We start from the raw sequence: 14931 nt of genomic DNA on the forward strand, positions 1-14931 counted from the left end.
AGACCAGACCCCCCCCCCCCGCCTCTAATTACTTTATTGATTCATTATTCATTGCCTCAAAGAGGTTGTCACAAACTACAGATAACTGTTGAAAATCTCTAAAAGCTACTCTGTTCACCAAGTTATTTACTCTCCTGTCCTATTTCTTCTGCCACCCTACTCATATCCCCATCGCTCTCTGTGGGAGACATTATGTCTTATTAAAGACTAATGAGGAGGGGTAGAGGTGTACACTAATATGTGTACACTCCTTGGAGTGGGATCCACTTACAGGAAGATATATTTTTTTATTAACTTCCTATGTGTTTTTATAGAGCATGGTGTCTTGCTTCAGCATCACTTTCATCTCTGACAGAGGTGACAATGACAGTGATACGTCAATGACATCAATAACAACATACAGGAACTCAAGTCCTTCTGTTCACCTGACTTAAAATTCCTCACAATCAAATGTCGACGGCATTATCTACCAAGAGAATTCTCTTCAATTATAATCACAGCCGCATATATCCCCCCCAAGCAGACACATCGATGGCCCTGAACAAACTTTATTTGACTCTATGTAAACTGGAAACCACATATCCTGAGGCTGCATTCATTGTAGCTGGGGATTTTAACAAGGCTAATCTGAAAACAAGACTCTCTAAATTCTATCAGCATATCGATTGTGCAACCAGGGTTGGTAAAACCCTGGATCATTGTTATTCTAACTTTATTCTAAAGACGCCCTCCTTTCGGAAAAGCTGACCACAACTCCATTTTGTTGCTCCTGCCTACAGACAGAGACTAAAACAGGAAGCTCCCGCGCTCAGGTCTGTTCAATGTTGGTCTGACCAATCAGATTCCACGCTTAAAGATTGCTTTGATCACGTGGATTGGGATATGTTCCGCATTGCGTTAAACAACATTGACGAATACACTGATTGGGTGAGCGAGTTTATTAGCAAGTGCATCGGAGATATCATACCCACAGCAACTATTAAAACATTCCCAAACCAGAAACCGTGGATTGATGGCAGCATTCTCGCGAAACTGAAAGCGCAAACCACTGCTTTTAACCAGGGGAAGGTGACCGGAAACATGACCAATACAAACAGTGTAGCTATTCCCTCCACAAGGTAATCAAACAAGTTAAGTGTCAGTATAGAGACAAAGTAGAGTCGCAATTCAACGGCTCAGACACAAGATGTATATGACAGGGTCTGCAGTCAATCACGGATTACAAAAGAAAAACCAGCCCTGTCGCGGACCAGGGTGTCTTGCTCCCAGACAGACTAAAAAACTTCTTTGCTCGCTTTGAGGACAATACAGTGCCACTGACACGGCCCGCTACCAAAACCTGCGGTCTCTCATTCACTGCAGCTGACATGAGTAAAACATTTAAATGTGTTAGCCCCAAAAGGTCCACAGACGACGCAACCGCAACCGCCCTGCACACTGCCCTAACCCATCTGGACAAGAGGAATACCCATGTGAGAATGCTGTTCATCGACTACAGCTCAGCATTTAACACCACAGTACCCTCCAAACTCGTCATCAAGCTCGAGACCCTGGTTCTCGACCCCGCCCTGTTACCTGGGTGAGGGTAGGTAACAACATCTCCACCCCGCTGATCCTCAACACTGGGGCCCCACAAGGGTGCATTCTGAGCCCTCTCCTGTTCTCCCTGTTCACCCACGACTGCGTGGCCATGCATGCCTCTAACTCAATCATGAAGTTTGCAGACGACACTACAGTGGTAGGCTTGATTACCAACAACGACGAGATGGCCTACAGGGAGGAGGTGAGGGCCCTCGGAGTGTGGTGTCAGGAAAATAGCCTCACACTCAACATCAACAAAACGAAGGAGATGATCGTGGACTTCAGGAAACAGCAGAGGGAGCACCCCCCTATCCACATCAACGGGACAGTAGTGGAGAGGGTAGTAAGTTTTAAGTTCCTCGGCGTACACATCACGGAAAAACTGAATTGGTCCACCCACACAGACAGCGTGGTGAAGAAGGCGCAGCAGCGCCTCTTCAACCTCAGGAGGCTGAAGAAATTTGGCTTGTCACATTCCCAAACCAGAAGCACTCACAAAACCAAAAGCACTCACAAACTTCTACAGATGCACAATCGAGAGCATCCTGTCGGGCTGTATCACCACCTGGTATGGCAACTGCTCCGCCCACAACCATAAGGCTCTCCAGAGGGTAGTGAGGTCTGCACAACGCATCACCGGGGGCAAACTACCTGCCCTCCAGGACACCTACACCACCCGATGTCACAGGAAGGCCATAAAGATCATCAAGGACAACAACCACCCGAGCCGCTGCCTGTTCACCCCGCTATCATCCAGAAGGCGAGGTCAGTACAGGTGCATCAAAGCAGGGACAGAGGGACTGAAAAACAGCTTCTATCTCAAGGCCACCAGACTGTTAAACAGCCACCACTAACATTGAGTGGCTGCTGCCAACATACTGACTCAACTCCAGCCACTTTAATAATAGAAAAATTAATGTAAAAAATGTATCACTAGCCACTTTAAACAATGTCACTTAATATAATGTTTACATACCCTACATTACTCATCTCATATGTATATACTGTACTCGATACCATCTACTGCATCTTGCCTATGCCGTTCATATTCTTCCTTTCTTTACACTTGTGTGTATAAAGTAGTTGTTGTGAAATTGTTAGGTTAGATTACTTGTTGGTTATTGCTGCATTGTCGGAACTAGAAGCACAAGCATTTCGCTACACTCGCATTAACATCTGTTAACCATGTGTATGTGACAAATAAAATTTGATTTGATTTAAAACATGCTCTTTGTTTCACTTGTTACTCATTTCATTACAAGCATCAATCATAAAGTAAAACAAACCACACAGTGCTCATATATTATGTCACGTTCTGACCATAGTTCTTTTGTGTTTTCCTTGTTTTAGTGTTGTTCAGGACGTGAGCTGGGTGGGCATTCTATATTGTGTGTCTAGTTTGTCCGTTTCTATGTATGGCCTGATATGGTTCTCAATCAGAGGCAGGTGTTAGTCATTGTCTCTCATTGGGAACCATATTTAGGTAGCTTGTTTTGTGTTGGGGTTTATGGGTGGTTGTTTCCTGTCTTTGCGTTCTCTGCACCAGATAGGATCGTTTTGGGTTTTGCCACGTTTGTTATTTTGTATTTGTGTAGTGCTATCGTCTTTTATTAAACATGTTGAACACGAACTACGCTACATTTTGGTCCTCCTCTCCTTCGATGAAAGAAAGCCGTTACAGAACCACCCACCACAACAGGACCAAGCAGCGTGGTGACAGGCAGCGGCAGCAGGAGCAGCTCAAAGAGGAATGGACATGGGCGGACGAGTTGGACGGAAAAGGACCCTGGGCACAGCCAGGAGAATATCGCCGCCCCAAAGAAGAGCTGGAGGCAGCAAAGGCGGAGAGGTGCTGGTATGAGGAGGCAGCACGGTGGTGCGGATGGAAGCCCGAGAGTCAGATCCAAAAATGTATTGGGGGGGTACACAGGAAGTGTGGCAAAGCCAGGTAGGAGACCTGCGCCAAATTCCTGTGCTTACCGGAGGGCGAGAGAGACCGGGCAGGCACCATGTTATGCTGTGGAGCGCACGTTGTCCCCAGTGCGGGTGCATAGCCCGGTGCGGTACATACCAGCTCCTCGTATTGGCCGGGCTAGAGTGGGCATCGAGCCAGGTGCCATGAAGCCGGCTCTACGCATCTGGTCTCCAGTGTGTCTCCTTGGGCCGGCGTACATGGCACCAGCCTTACGCATGGTGTCCCCGGTTCGCCTGCACAGCCCAGTGCGGGCTATTCCACCTCTCCGCACTGGCAGGGCGACCGGGAGCATTCAACCAGGTAAGGTTGGGCAGGCTCGGTGCTCAAGAGCTCCAGTGCGCCTGCACGGTCCGGTCTATCCAGTGCCACCTCCACGCACCAGCCCTCCGGTGGCAGCCCCCCGCACCAGGCTGTCTCTCCGTCTCAGCCCCCCGCACCAGGCTGTCTCTCCGTCTCAGCCCTACAGGTGCTCCCGCCTGCAAGGAGCCGCCAGAGTCTCCCGCCTGCAAGGAGCCGCCAGAGTCTCCCGCCTGCAAGGAGCCGCCAGAGTCTCCCGCCTGCAAGGAGCCGCCAGAGTCTCCCGCCTGCAAGGAGCCGCCAGAGTCTCCCGCCTGCAAGGAGCCGAGAGTCTCCCGCCTGCAAGGAGCCGCCAGAGTCTCCCGCCTGCAAGGAGCCGCCAGAGTCTCCCGCCTGCAAGGAGCCGCCAGAGTCTCCCGCCTGCAAGGCCGCCAGAGTCTCCCGCCTGCAAGGAGCCGCCAGAGTCCCCGCCTGCAAGGAGCCGCCAGAGTCTCCCCTGCAAGGAGCCGCCAGAGTCTCCCGCCTGCAAGGAGCCGCCAGAGTCTCCCGCCTGCAAGGAGCCGCCAGGGCCACCTCTCAGTCCGGAGGAGTTTCCTCAGTCATGAGGCGCTCCTCAGCCCTGTGGGGCCATTTGTTAAGGTCCCTAGGCCAAGGTCGGCGACGAGGGTCGCCACTCAAAGGACGCTAAGGAGGTGGACAAAGACAATGGTGGAGTGGGGTCTACGTCCAGCGCCAGAGCCGCCACCGTGGACAGATGCCCACCCAGACCCTCCCCTATAGGTTTAGGTTGTGCGGTCGGAGTCTGCACCTTGGGAGGGAGGGGGGGGGGACAGTCACGTTCTGACCAAAGTTCTTTTGTGTTTTCCTTGTTTTAGAGTTGGTCAGGACGTGAGCTGGTTGGCCATTCTATGTTGTGTGTCTAGTTTGTCCGTTTCTATGTATGGCCTGATATGGTTCTCAATCAGAGGCAGGTGTTAGTCATTGTCTCTGATTGGGAACCATATTTAGGTAGCTTGTTTTGTGTTGGGGTTTGTGGGTGATTGTTTCCTGTCTTTGTGTTCTCTGCACCAGATAGGACTGTTTCGGGTTTTGCCACGTTTGTTATTTTGTATTTGTGTAGTGTTATCGTCTTTTATTAAACATGTTGAACACGAACTACGCTGCATTTTGGTCCTCTCCTTCGACGGAAGAAAGCTGTTACACATTATTTCTCAGGTTGTTGTAACTATATTACTCCTAGGTCAGATCTTTTTTAATAGAGTACCACAGTATGAGTCATAATACCCATAAAACCCCAGGGGTCAAACAAGGAAATGGTTCCAATCGTTTTTCCGCCATTCATTTTTCCTGTAGGGGATTTTAGAAACACTTAAAAGAAGGACTGTGTTTTGTGTAGGCTTACCCTGGTGTGACGTTTTGATAACCGTGTAAATCCCTCTAGGACAAGGGGACTTTTATCAATAAATTTGCCTGTAATTGTCACACCCTGACCATAGTTTGCTTTGTATGTTTCTATGTTTTGTTTGGTCAGGGTGTGATCTGAGTGGGCATTCTATGTTACATGTCTAGTTTGTCTATTTCTATGTTTGGCCTAATATGGTTCTCAATCAGAGGCAGGTGTTAGTCATTGTCTCTGATTGGGAACCATATTTAGGTAGCCTGTTTGGTGTTGGGTTTTGTTGGGTGATTGTTCCTGTCTCTGTGTTTGCACCAGATTGGGCTGTTTTTGGGTTTCACGGTTCTTGTTTTTGTTAGTTTGTTCATGTATAGTTTTCTTTGTTAAAGAACCATGAATAGAAACCATACTGCGTTTTGATCCGCCTCTCCTTCACCGCAAGAAAACCGTTACAGTAATTAACACCTCAAAAGTTCAATTCTAATTAGCTACTAATGTGTCTATCATAAAGAACTACAAATGCCATGATGATCTGGACAAGACTGCCAAATCGAGGCAAAGGTAAGAACCTCTGAATGAATTATCTAATGTTAGCTACATTTCGTAATGAATACATTTATACATTTCTTGACAATTCTGTGAACTGTCTTCTGCAAGTTTTAAATTGACACAATACCTGTTAGCAAAGGTGTCAGCTAGAGATAACGTGCAGGGATTTGTAGTCTTCCATGATGTCTACTTTGATGCTAGCATTTTTAAATCAGAGTAAATAGAGCCCGAATACAATTAATAAAACTCACTTTGACCGAGAGAGATTGACATGGTCATCAAAACGTCCCGCCAGGGTAAGCCTACAGAAAACAGACATTATTTGAAGTGTTTCTAAAAATTCCCTATGGGAAAAATGAATGGTGGAAAATCAATTGGATCCATTTCCCTGTTTGACCGCTAGGTTTTGTGTGTATTATTACACCTCCACTCTGGGGCTCTATGGCAAAAATTATACACTTATCTAATCTTATCACATCTTTCTCCATAAGGGGGCACTGTAGCCTTGTTAGTCCTTACCTGGACCATAGCAGAAAGCAATTCAAAGGAACCATAGAAATAGAGCAGTAGATCTAGTCCATGAGTATTGAAAGTGACCGGTCTGGCTGGGAATGCATTGAGCCCATTGAGATACTTCTTGAGACCTACAGTATATTTCCATTCTGGCTGACTGTCCTCAGCCCTAATCATATGTTTTTGTGCCATATGGACACAGCTGGAAAATATGCAGTCATCTGTATTGATATCAGATAATTGGAGGGAAATGAAAGGGGAGCCTAAAGTCAGTGGACCATGCTGATCACTCCCTACGGCTACTGAACCACTCTAGGAGTATAAGAATATGAGGAAACTCACTAGACATGGGGACTTTGTTCTGTTTTACAAAGAGACTTGTGATCTACAGACTCCAACTGCATCATAAAGCATACCCCTCAGGTAAGATACCTGATGAATGCAATGACCTTCTGAGAAGATTGAATATATTGACAAATACTGATAGGCCTATGACATATATTTTCATATCCTTCATTCCTGCAGCCATGGAATCAGAGGAGGTGGTCCGGGGAATGCTGTACCTGTCTCTCACTGTGGTTGGAGTTCCAGGAAACATTGCTGTCATCGTGGCATTCCTCCTGGCACTGTACCAGGAGCATCAGCTTCTTCCTGCTGACGCCATTGTGCTGCACCTGGCCTGTGCCAACCTGCTGGTGGTAAGCGTGCGCTGTCTGCTGGAGACCCTGGCCACCTTCCGCCTGGTCAACATCTTCGGGGATACGGGCTGCCAGGGGGTGATCTTTGTCTACCGTACGTCTCGCTCCCTATCCATCTGGCTCACCTTTGTGCTGAGTGCCTACCAGTGCCTGAGCATCGCTACTCCCGGCTCCCGCTGGGCCTCCATCCGTGTCCTGGTGGCTCGCTACCTGGCAGTGATCTTCCTCACCCTTTGGATCATCAATACCTCCATGAGCTCGGCAGCCATAGCCTTCTCCCTGGGCTCCCGGAATGACTCAGTCAACATGCAGCACAGCATTAATGTTCAATTCTGCTATGTTCGCTTTCCTACTATGCAGTCCAAACAGGTGAACGGGGCTGTCCAGGTAGGGAGGGACGTGGTACCTATGGGCATGATGACCCTGGCCAGTCTGGTCATCCTTTTGTTCCTGTACCGCTACAGCCAGCAGGTGAAGGGACTCCGCAGCAGCTCTGGGGCCAGCGGTGGGGCAGAGCAGCGGGCGGCTAAGGCTGTAGTGGCCTTGGTGACCCTGTATGTGGTCCTCTATGGGGTGGATAATGGACTGTGGGTGTACACCCTTACCGTGAGGAAGACCATGAACTCCTCACTGATCTCAGACCTGCGCATATTCTTCTCGTCGCTGTATGCAGCGCTCAGCCCCCTGGTGATCATAGCCACCAACAGGAAGGTAAACAGCAGGCTGAGGTGTGTGGTGCAGGAGAGGCCCGTTCAGGACAAAGTCACTACACTATCTACGGTGTGAGTTAGGGACCTATTGTAGTAAGATGGTAACAAAGATGAAGAATGTTGATTATAAATTATTTATGTTGCTATTAGAATATGGAGTAGAAAACAAATAGACCTAACATTGTACATTGTTAAAGGCGTGGCAAAAGTATCTTGACCACTTATACTCACATTTAAGAATACTTTTAGTCTGTTTAATATGGTTTAATATACTGTATAAAGTTAATGTTTGCGCTGCTACTAGGGTAGCCTAGTGGTTAGAGTGTTGGACTAGTAACCGGAAGGTTGCGAGTTTAAACCCCCGAGCTAACAAGGTACAAATCTGTCGTTCTGCCCTTGAACAGGCAGTTAACCCACTGTTCCCAGGCTGTCATTGAAAATAAGAATTTGTTCTTAACTGACTTGCCTAGTTAAGTAAAGGTAAAAAAAAAAAAATTATGTGGAAAAGTTGGTGGCAAGCTTGGATTGATGGAACTCAAAGGTCATGAAACCAATATATTGCTACAAATGTGCCTAGAACATGCCTACAAATTAAAAAATGAGCATCGCAAGTAGTGTTTGAGCCTTTTCTGTCAAAGTCACATTAGTAAAATTGCCATGATATCAATCATCCCATATTTGTCCTGTTATCGCTTTGTTTGTTCATTCATTATGCTCCTTCATCTTAATTGGATGGAAACATTATAACTGGATGACTAACAGCACACTATAGCTGTCAAATGACTTCCAGCAGTCTCTTTCATTGTTATTAACGATTTGAATGAGATCTGTGAAGCGTCACACTGCTAATGAAGGTAGTTAATTGCCCCACAGAGACCCAGGTACAGTCGCATGAGAAAACCAACTCTCTTTAGAACAAGAAAGATTCACTCTGAATATAAATATCTGATGTAAATGTGAAAAGGATGGTTTTCACTTATAGGTCAAATAATAAAGATGAGACTACTAAGATAATAGTATATGATTGGTTGACATTATAAATGTAGACATTTCCATCAAATTAGATGTTAGATTAAGTTGCATGAGCTGTTATCCCCTTGATTGACTGATTTGCTAGGGGTGATATTTGCCATTTGCATGTAGTTATATTCCACTTCCGGAATACAAGGGCTGAGTAAAATGGACTAGGAGGGGTGGGGTTAGGGGTGTCTGTATGACAACTTCAAAACCTCATGATTTATGTACAAAGAGTGAGTCATGAGTCATCAAATTGCAATTACTACAAACATTTTATGTATTCTTTGTAAGGGCTTTGAATTGTGTATACCCTAGCCACATATATTCTAATTTTGTATGTTGGATGCAACTTGTTTTTTTAGATGCATTTATAGCAGTAGAGTATGGCAGGTCACAAAACTGCCATGAATGTATAATGTTAATGAACAAAAATCTGACCTTGCCCATCATGTTCGTGTAGAGATTGCAACTGTGTTATACACCAATCGATAAACCTAAACATTCCTTAAATCTAATGCAGGAAATAACACGTTATTCATGTTTGCACCTCTCTGTTAGGCTTTTACTGATCTATGTATATAAAAAAATGTTTCTGTCATAATGCTGTATCATAATCTGTAGCAACATACACTATGTCTGCAGTACAAACTATTTTCCGAACAGGGCTAGATCTTGTCTGTAAATTCTGGTAAAATTCAGCTAAGTTACTGATTTGAGTCAAGATTCAGAGTACAACTCTCCAAATATTTTCTCTTGATGATAAACTCCATGTTTCTTACTCTTCATACCACTGAAATCTGATTGGTTCATGACACAGACTCCGGTGGAATGAAGGATAGAATGCATGGATAATTCCAGTCAGCCTATGGGCCTTTTCCTTCATTTTCCTTCATTCGCCGCAATTGGATCCTTGTCAGAAAACAAATCACAAAATTAGTCAAAATGGAACATTAGACAGTGAGGAAAAACTGAGGAGTGAAGAATTACATACAGTTCACTCCATGTGTCTGTATATTGGGGCGGCAGTGTAGCCTAGTGGTTAGAGTGTTGGACTAGTAACCGGAAGGTTGCAAGCTCAAACCCCCAAGCTGACAAGGTACAAATCTGTTGTTCTGCCCCTGAACAGGCAGTTAACCCACTGTTCCTAGGCCATCATTGCAAATAAGACTTGCCAACAACCTTTAACTGACTTGTGTAGTTAAATAAAGGTAAAAATAAATTGTGTGTGCCACTGCACAAGATGCAACCTGCTCCTGTACTGTTCCATTCCTTCAGTGTGTTCCAGGCCCTGGTGAATGCCTTATCCCTGTTAGACATATGTAGAGGTGGGGCTTAAGCCTCTGTGGCCTCTGTGGCCCAGAATCACATTAATTTTGACTTTTGCAATACTGAGTAGAATGTGAGATTTCAATATCACGACTGCTACCTTTCAATCAAATGGTTGAAGGTTTGGGTCACTGCATACCCTGTTTTAACATCGATACCGGAAGTCTCCAATCTGACTCACCTTACTGGAGATTAACTTTTCAACTCTTGGTTCTCGTTTGATCCATATCTAAAAACAAAACAAAACACATATCAAACATCAAGCAACAGTTTCATCAAACTAAAAAATATTTTTGATTTTATTTCTGAGTAATCATTGAAGGTAAACAAAAAGTAAAGACGATGTCTCCGAAACGTTTCTGTAAATTTCCTTTGAAAGGTAAATTAAATGAAGTAGTCCAGATCAATCCTTTTCCTGAAGTGCCTGATGTCAGCCTCATTGTCTTTTCACCTGCCCTAAATAGAGGCATTTTAGCTTACAGCATGGACCAATGGCATTGCAGCAAAAAGAGCATGCCTCGCCCCCTCTATCTTAAAGGGATACTTTGGGATTTTTGCAATTAAGTCCTTTATTTACTTCTCCAGAGTCTTACGTTAGTCATTGTGCTAACGCTTGTTATCAATTGCACTATCAGTCTATGGGAACAGTTGTCCCTGTAGTCTTCCAGTCATTGCGCTAACGCTAATTAGCACTGGCTCGTGAATCTACCTCTAACTTCCTTAATATTGAATACAGAAATATGAAAATGGTATCAATGGTATTCATTGCCAAAATCCCAAAGTATCCCTTTAATACTGGTCCACACCCTAATATAGCCCTTATGGCCAAATTCTGAATGACAGAACAGAACTTATCCCCTCCCTTAAGAAACTAAAACTATTCCACCAACAAACACCCAACATTATTCAGCAGTATTGTTCCACATCCATTTTCACAATTCAGCATAAGAAATGATAATGAAAACTGATCATACTCAAAGTATAAACAATCAATAACTGTTGAAATAGATGAACCATTTTGGCTTTATTCTATTATTATTCTAGGTCAACACAGTAGTATGTTTAATAGCTTTGTCTTTGGCTGTCTATGCTTGACAACAGTCTATAGATGTGAGTTGTGCATTCTTTGGCAGAAATTCTATGGAAATGTGGGATATCATCAAAATACCCTCCTCCCAAACCTCCCCCTCCTCCCCTTCCTTTCATTCTCACCAGAGTGGAGTCTGTTTGGACACGTTGGCAAAGGAATTTGCTCACTTTCTGGGTGACTGCAACTATGGAAGAAAACATGGAGATAAAAAAGAAGCTTAATGCAGGAAATCTGTATGCAAAATAACAGTATTTAAATGGTCACAGTTAGCCCCCAGAATAATGCAAAATCAGTTGTGTTTGATGAAAGAAAAACACCATATATTTTACATCCCATAAGTGATGTTACGCTATGACATTATTAGTGAATAACATTTATGATTAAGATATTGCAGTTCACATGTTGTGAGGGCAATATGTTATTAAGACTTCCTTTATAAAACAGGTATAATTTATGTTAAACAGAACAGAACAGCTATTTCGACATCCCAGTTCCAGGGAGAGGTCACTGTTTCAACATGCCTGGAATTCTACAGTGCAGGAAAGGAGTAGCACCTGTATATTCTGCTCCCTGCCTGAATGAGAACCTTTTTAATTCTGTGATACCAGATCTCATTTCAACATGAATGTGTTCTGATGTATTTTGACTTCATACCATGTTTAAATGTATTCACAGCACTATTCTAGAGTCCTGAATAACGCATTGTGGTCTTTCATGCAGGATTCTCTAAACAATAGTGAGATCGACACGTCTTCATGTTCAGCCTTGAAACATGTTTAAGTTTGTGATTTGAGTACACATTTGAAGACAAAGGTTGCACTCAGTGGAAAGAGAACCTGACACTCTGAGAGGAGCAGAATGACACACTATGAGCAGTAGAACACTGTTATACTGAAAGCATATTACTGTGATCCAGTTGAGGAAATTAAATGTCAGAGGAGCCCCTGGGTGAAGCAGGCCACATAGTAGATAGGGGTATGGGGAGTTACAGGAGCCCCCTGAGGGCCCGGGGCCAGCCACAGCCACAGTCTCTGCTAGAGTCTCCTCCCAGCCTACACTTTCAGGTAAAATATGTGTTGCTTTGTCTGGACTTGCACAACATTCAAGGTTGGCTGCCCAGCAACCCCAGCAACACATTCAATCAGGAGATTTGATTTGATTTTATTAGGATCTCTTTAATCCTCATTAGGACTAATCTTCCAAGAGTCCTTAAACATTAAAATACAATTTATAATACTATCACATTTTCACATATTTTTTTCACACTGTTACAGACATAATACACTGACATATTGACCAGATAAATAATCCTTCATCTACCATAGTCCCGCACAACCTTCCAATTTATTATATTTAAATGGTTCTAAAGAATTGTTTGAATTTATTAATTAAAAGGTTTCTGGTTTTCTCAGATACATTATTCAATTTCTTTATTGCTCTAAATCGAAATGTTATTTTGCTTATTTCTCTTTTCTATCTGGACAACACATAGATGGAGCTCAATCTATTCCTAGTATTTACTGAATGTCTGTCTCTTACCAGCTGAATACTGTTGTGAATAGAGTTTGGCCATTTTAAATGGTGTACATTGTGAAATAAAATAAGCAGGTTTTTTCAATTATCTTGTTGATTGATGACCAACCAAGAGCATTGAGCATGACTACAACAGAATAACCATATCTCCAACTTTAAAACAATCCTTGCTGCTTTGTTCTGTGCAATCTGCAGCCTCCTAATTTCACTTGCTGATGCATGTCCCCAGACCATAGAACAGTAGTTCACCTGACTCCCAATTAATGGGACAGCAGGGTAGCCTAGTGGTTAGAGCGTTGGACTAGTAATCGAAAGGTTGCAAGTTGGAATCCCCGAGCTGACAAGGTACAAATCTGTCGTTCTGCCCCTGAACAGGCAGTTAACCCACTATTCCTAGGCCGTCATTGAAAATAAGAATTTGTTCTTAATTAACTGACTTGCCTAGTAAAATAGTAAAATTAAATAAAAACATTTAAAATGCTTGGGTTGTTTGCTTAAGAATATTTTCTGGGAAATATTTAGCTATCCTTCTGATCATGCATGCAGTTTTTATTTTTATTTTTAAATTTTTAACATAGATTAGTTATTTGAGACGTCCATGATTAGCAGTTGTCTAGCTGCACCCCTAGTAGTTTGGTTTCTGCCACTTCCTCAAGTTGTACTCCCCTCATACTTAACTGTATCCCATGCTGTGTTGGCCTTTTCCTGGTGGAACAGACCAACATAACCTTGATTTTCGAGGTGTTCAAAACAAGTTTGTACCGGCAAACCGACTCCCTGATATTTTGCAGATCTACTTGTAGAGCTTTCTGTACCTGTTGAATCGATTGGCTTGCTGTATAAATTGTAGTTTCATCTGAAAATATACTAGCTTGAGTTTCAGATAATGCATACGGAAGGTTGTTGGTATATATTAAAGTAAAGAAGTGGCACAAGGCAGCTGCCCTGCGGTATTCCACAGTTTAAAGCATGAGGGGAAGAAAACAACCCATTGACATAGGTGGACTGTTTCCTGTCAGCTAGATATGACTTTACCCAATTCAATGCTGCCTCCTTAAACCCATAATGCAAGAATATTTATTCAATTATTTCATGATCCACTAAATCCAATGCTGCACTAAAATCTAAAAATAGTACACCCACAAACATACCATTATCCATTGCATTGAGCCACTAGTCAGTCATGTCAACCTATGCAGTGGTGGTGGATTTTTTTTTGTGATAAGCATGCTGATTGGCTGTAATCAGATAATTTTTTTCCCATGAACTCCCATATTTGTCTACTCACAATACCCTCCAACATCTTACTGAGGGAAGGGAGCAGACTAATTGGTTGACTATTGGCAGGAGTAATGGGTTCTTTGTTGTCTTTCATGATTGGACACAGTTTAGCATGCTTCCATACATTTGCAAATGTCCCCTTTTCCAGTGACCAATTAAATATGTATTTTAGTGGAGCTGCAATCTGGGGAGCAGCATAGCGAAGTAAAACATTTCCATAAAATCGTAACTTGTAGATTTACCATTGGGTAATGACTTCAATAGGTTTAACACCTCCTCTACTGATAAAATCGTAACTTGTAGATTTACCATTGGGTAATGACTTCAATAGGTTTAACACCTCCTCTACTGACACAATTTGTAGTCTAAAAGAGCTGTTTTTTGCTCATAATATGATCATCAATCCATTGATAGATTGTTTGGAAGAATGGGTGTTTACATTATCGCTCTATAAATTAATTTTCTTTGTAAAAATATCAGCAAAATGATTGGCAATATCAGCCAGTTTTGTTATTGTCCTCCAGTCAACATCCACACTAGATGGGCATGTTGAAATAGATGTACCAAGTAAGCCCTTAACTCTATTCCATACCTTTTCAGAATAATTTCTACAATCAATAAAAACATTTTTGTAAAATACATTTTTTTTCTTACGATTTTTTAAAACTGCATAATTAAGTAGTGTTCTATAATTATGTTCATCCATTTCTTTTGCCATATTTCTTTGAGAAAAGAGTGCAGCTTTGAGTTTCACCTGTAGCCAACACATTGCTTAATGCCCAATATTGTACAAGCTAAGACATAATAGGAGGTGGGGAAGCAAAGCAGAACCCAATGAGGCAAGAAGACACTTTGTGACAACTGGTGACAATCCAAGCTGGTATTAGTGTAGATGAACACATCTCACATAAAACATGTGAATTGATTTGGCAGAAAAATATACTTTGATTTGCTGCGTCAGTTCC

At 43.1% G+C, this 14931-nt stretch overlaps 1 protein-coding gene across 1 annotated transcript; it reads left to right on the forward strand.

Moving 5' to 3' along the window:
- The first annotated feature begins 6620 nt into the window (after positions 1–6620).
- Positions 6621–7947, forward strand: LOC135527735 (olfactory receptor class A-like protein 1). Its single transcript, XM_064956263.1, has 2 exons — positions 6621–6734; positions 6837–7947. The coding sequence occupies exons 1-2, from the start codon at positions 6659–6661 to the stop codon at positions 7793–7795; spliced, it is 1035 nt and encodes a 344-aa protein (XP_064812335.1). The 5' UTR covers positions 6621–6658; the 3' UTR covers positions 7796–7947.
- Positions 7948–14931: the final 6984 nt, after the last annotated feature.

The sequence above is a fragment of the Oncorhynchus masou genome, chromosome 5 (assembly GCF_036934945.1).
Source record: "Oncorhynchus masou masou isolate Uvic2021 chromosome 5, UVic_Omas_1.1, whole genome shotgun sequence".
Taxonomy (NCBI): Eukaryota; Metazoa; Chordata; class Actinopteri; order Salmoniformes; family Salmonidae; genus Oncorhynchus; species Oncorhynchus masou.

What these genes read in the sequence shown, in the direction of transcription:
- LOC135527735 (XM_064956263.1), top strand. Translation starts at nt 6,659, where the DNA reads ATGGGGACTTTGTTCTGTTTTACAAAGAGACTTGTGATCTACAGACTC. An exon ending in TCATAAAGCATACCCCTCAG is followed by an intron (nt 6,735 to 6,836) that starts GTAAGATACCTG and finishes TCATTCCTGCAG; the next exon opens with CCATGGAATCAGAGGAGGTG.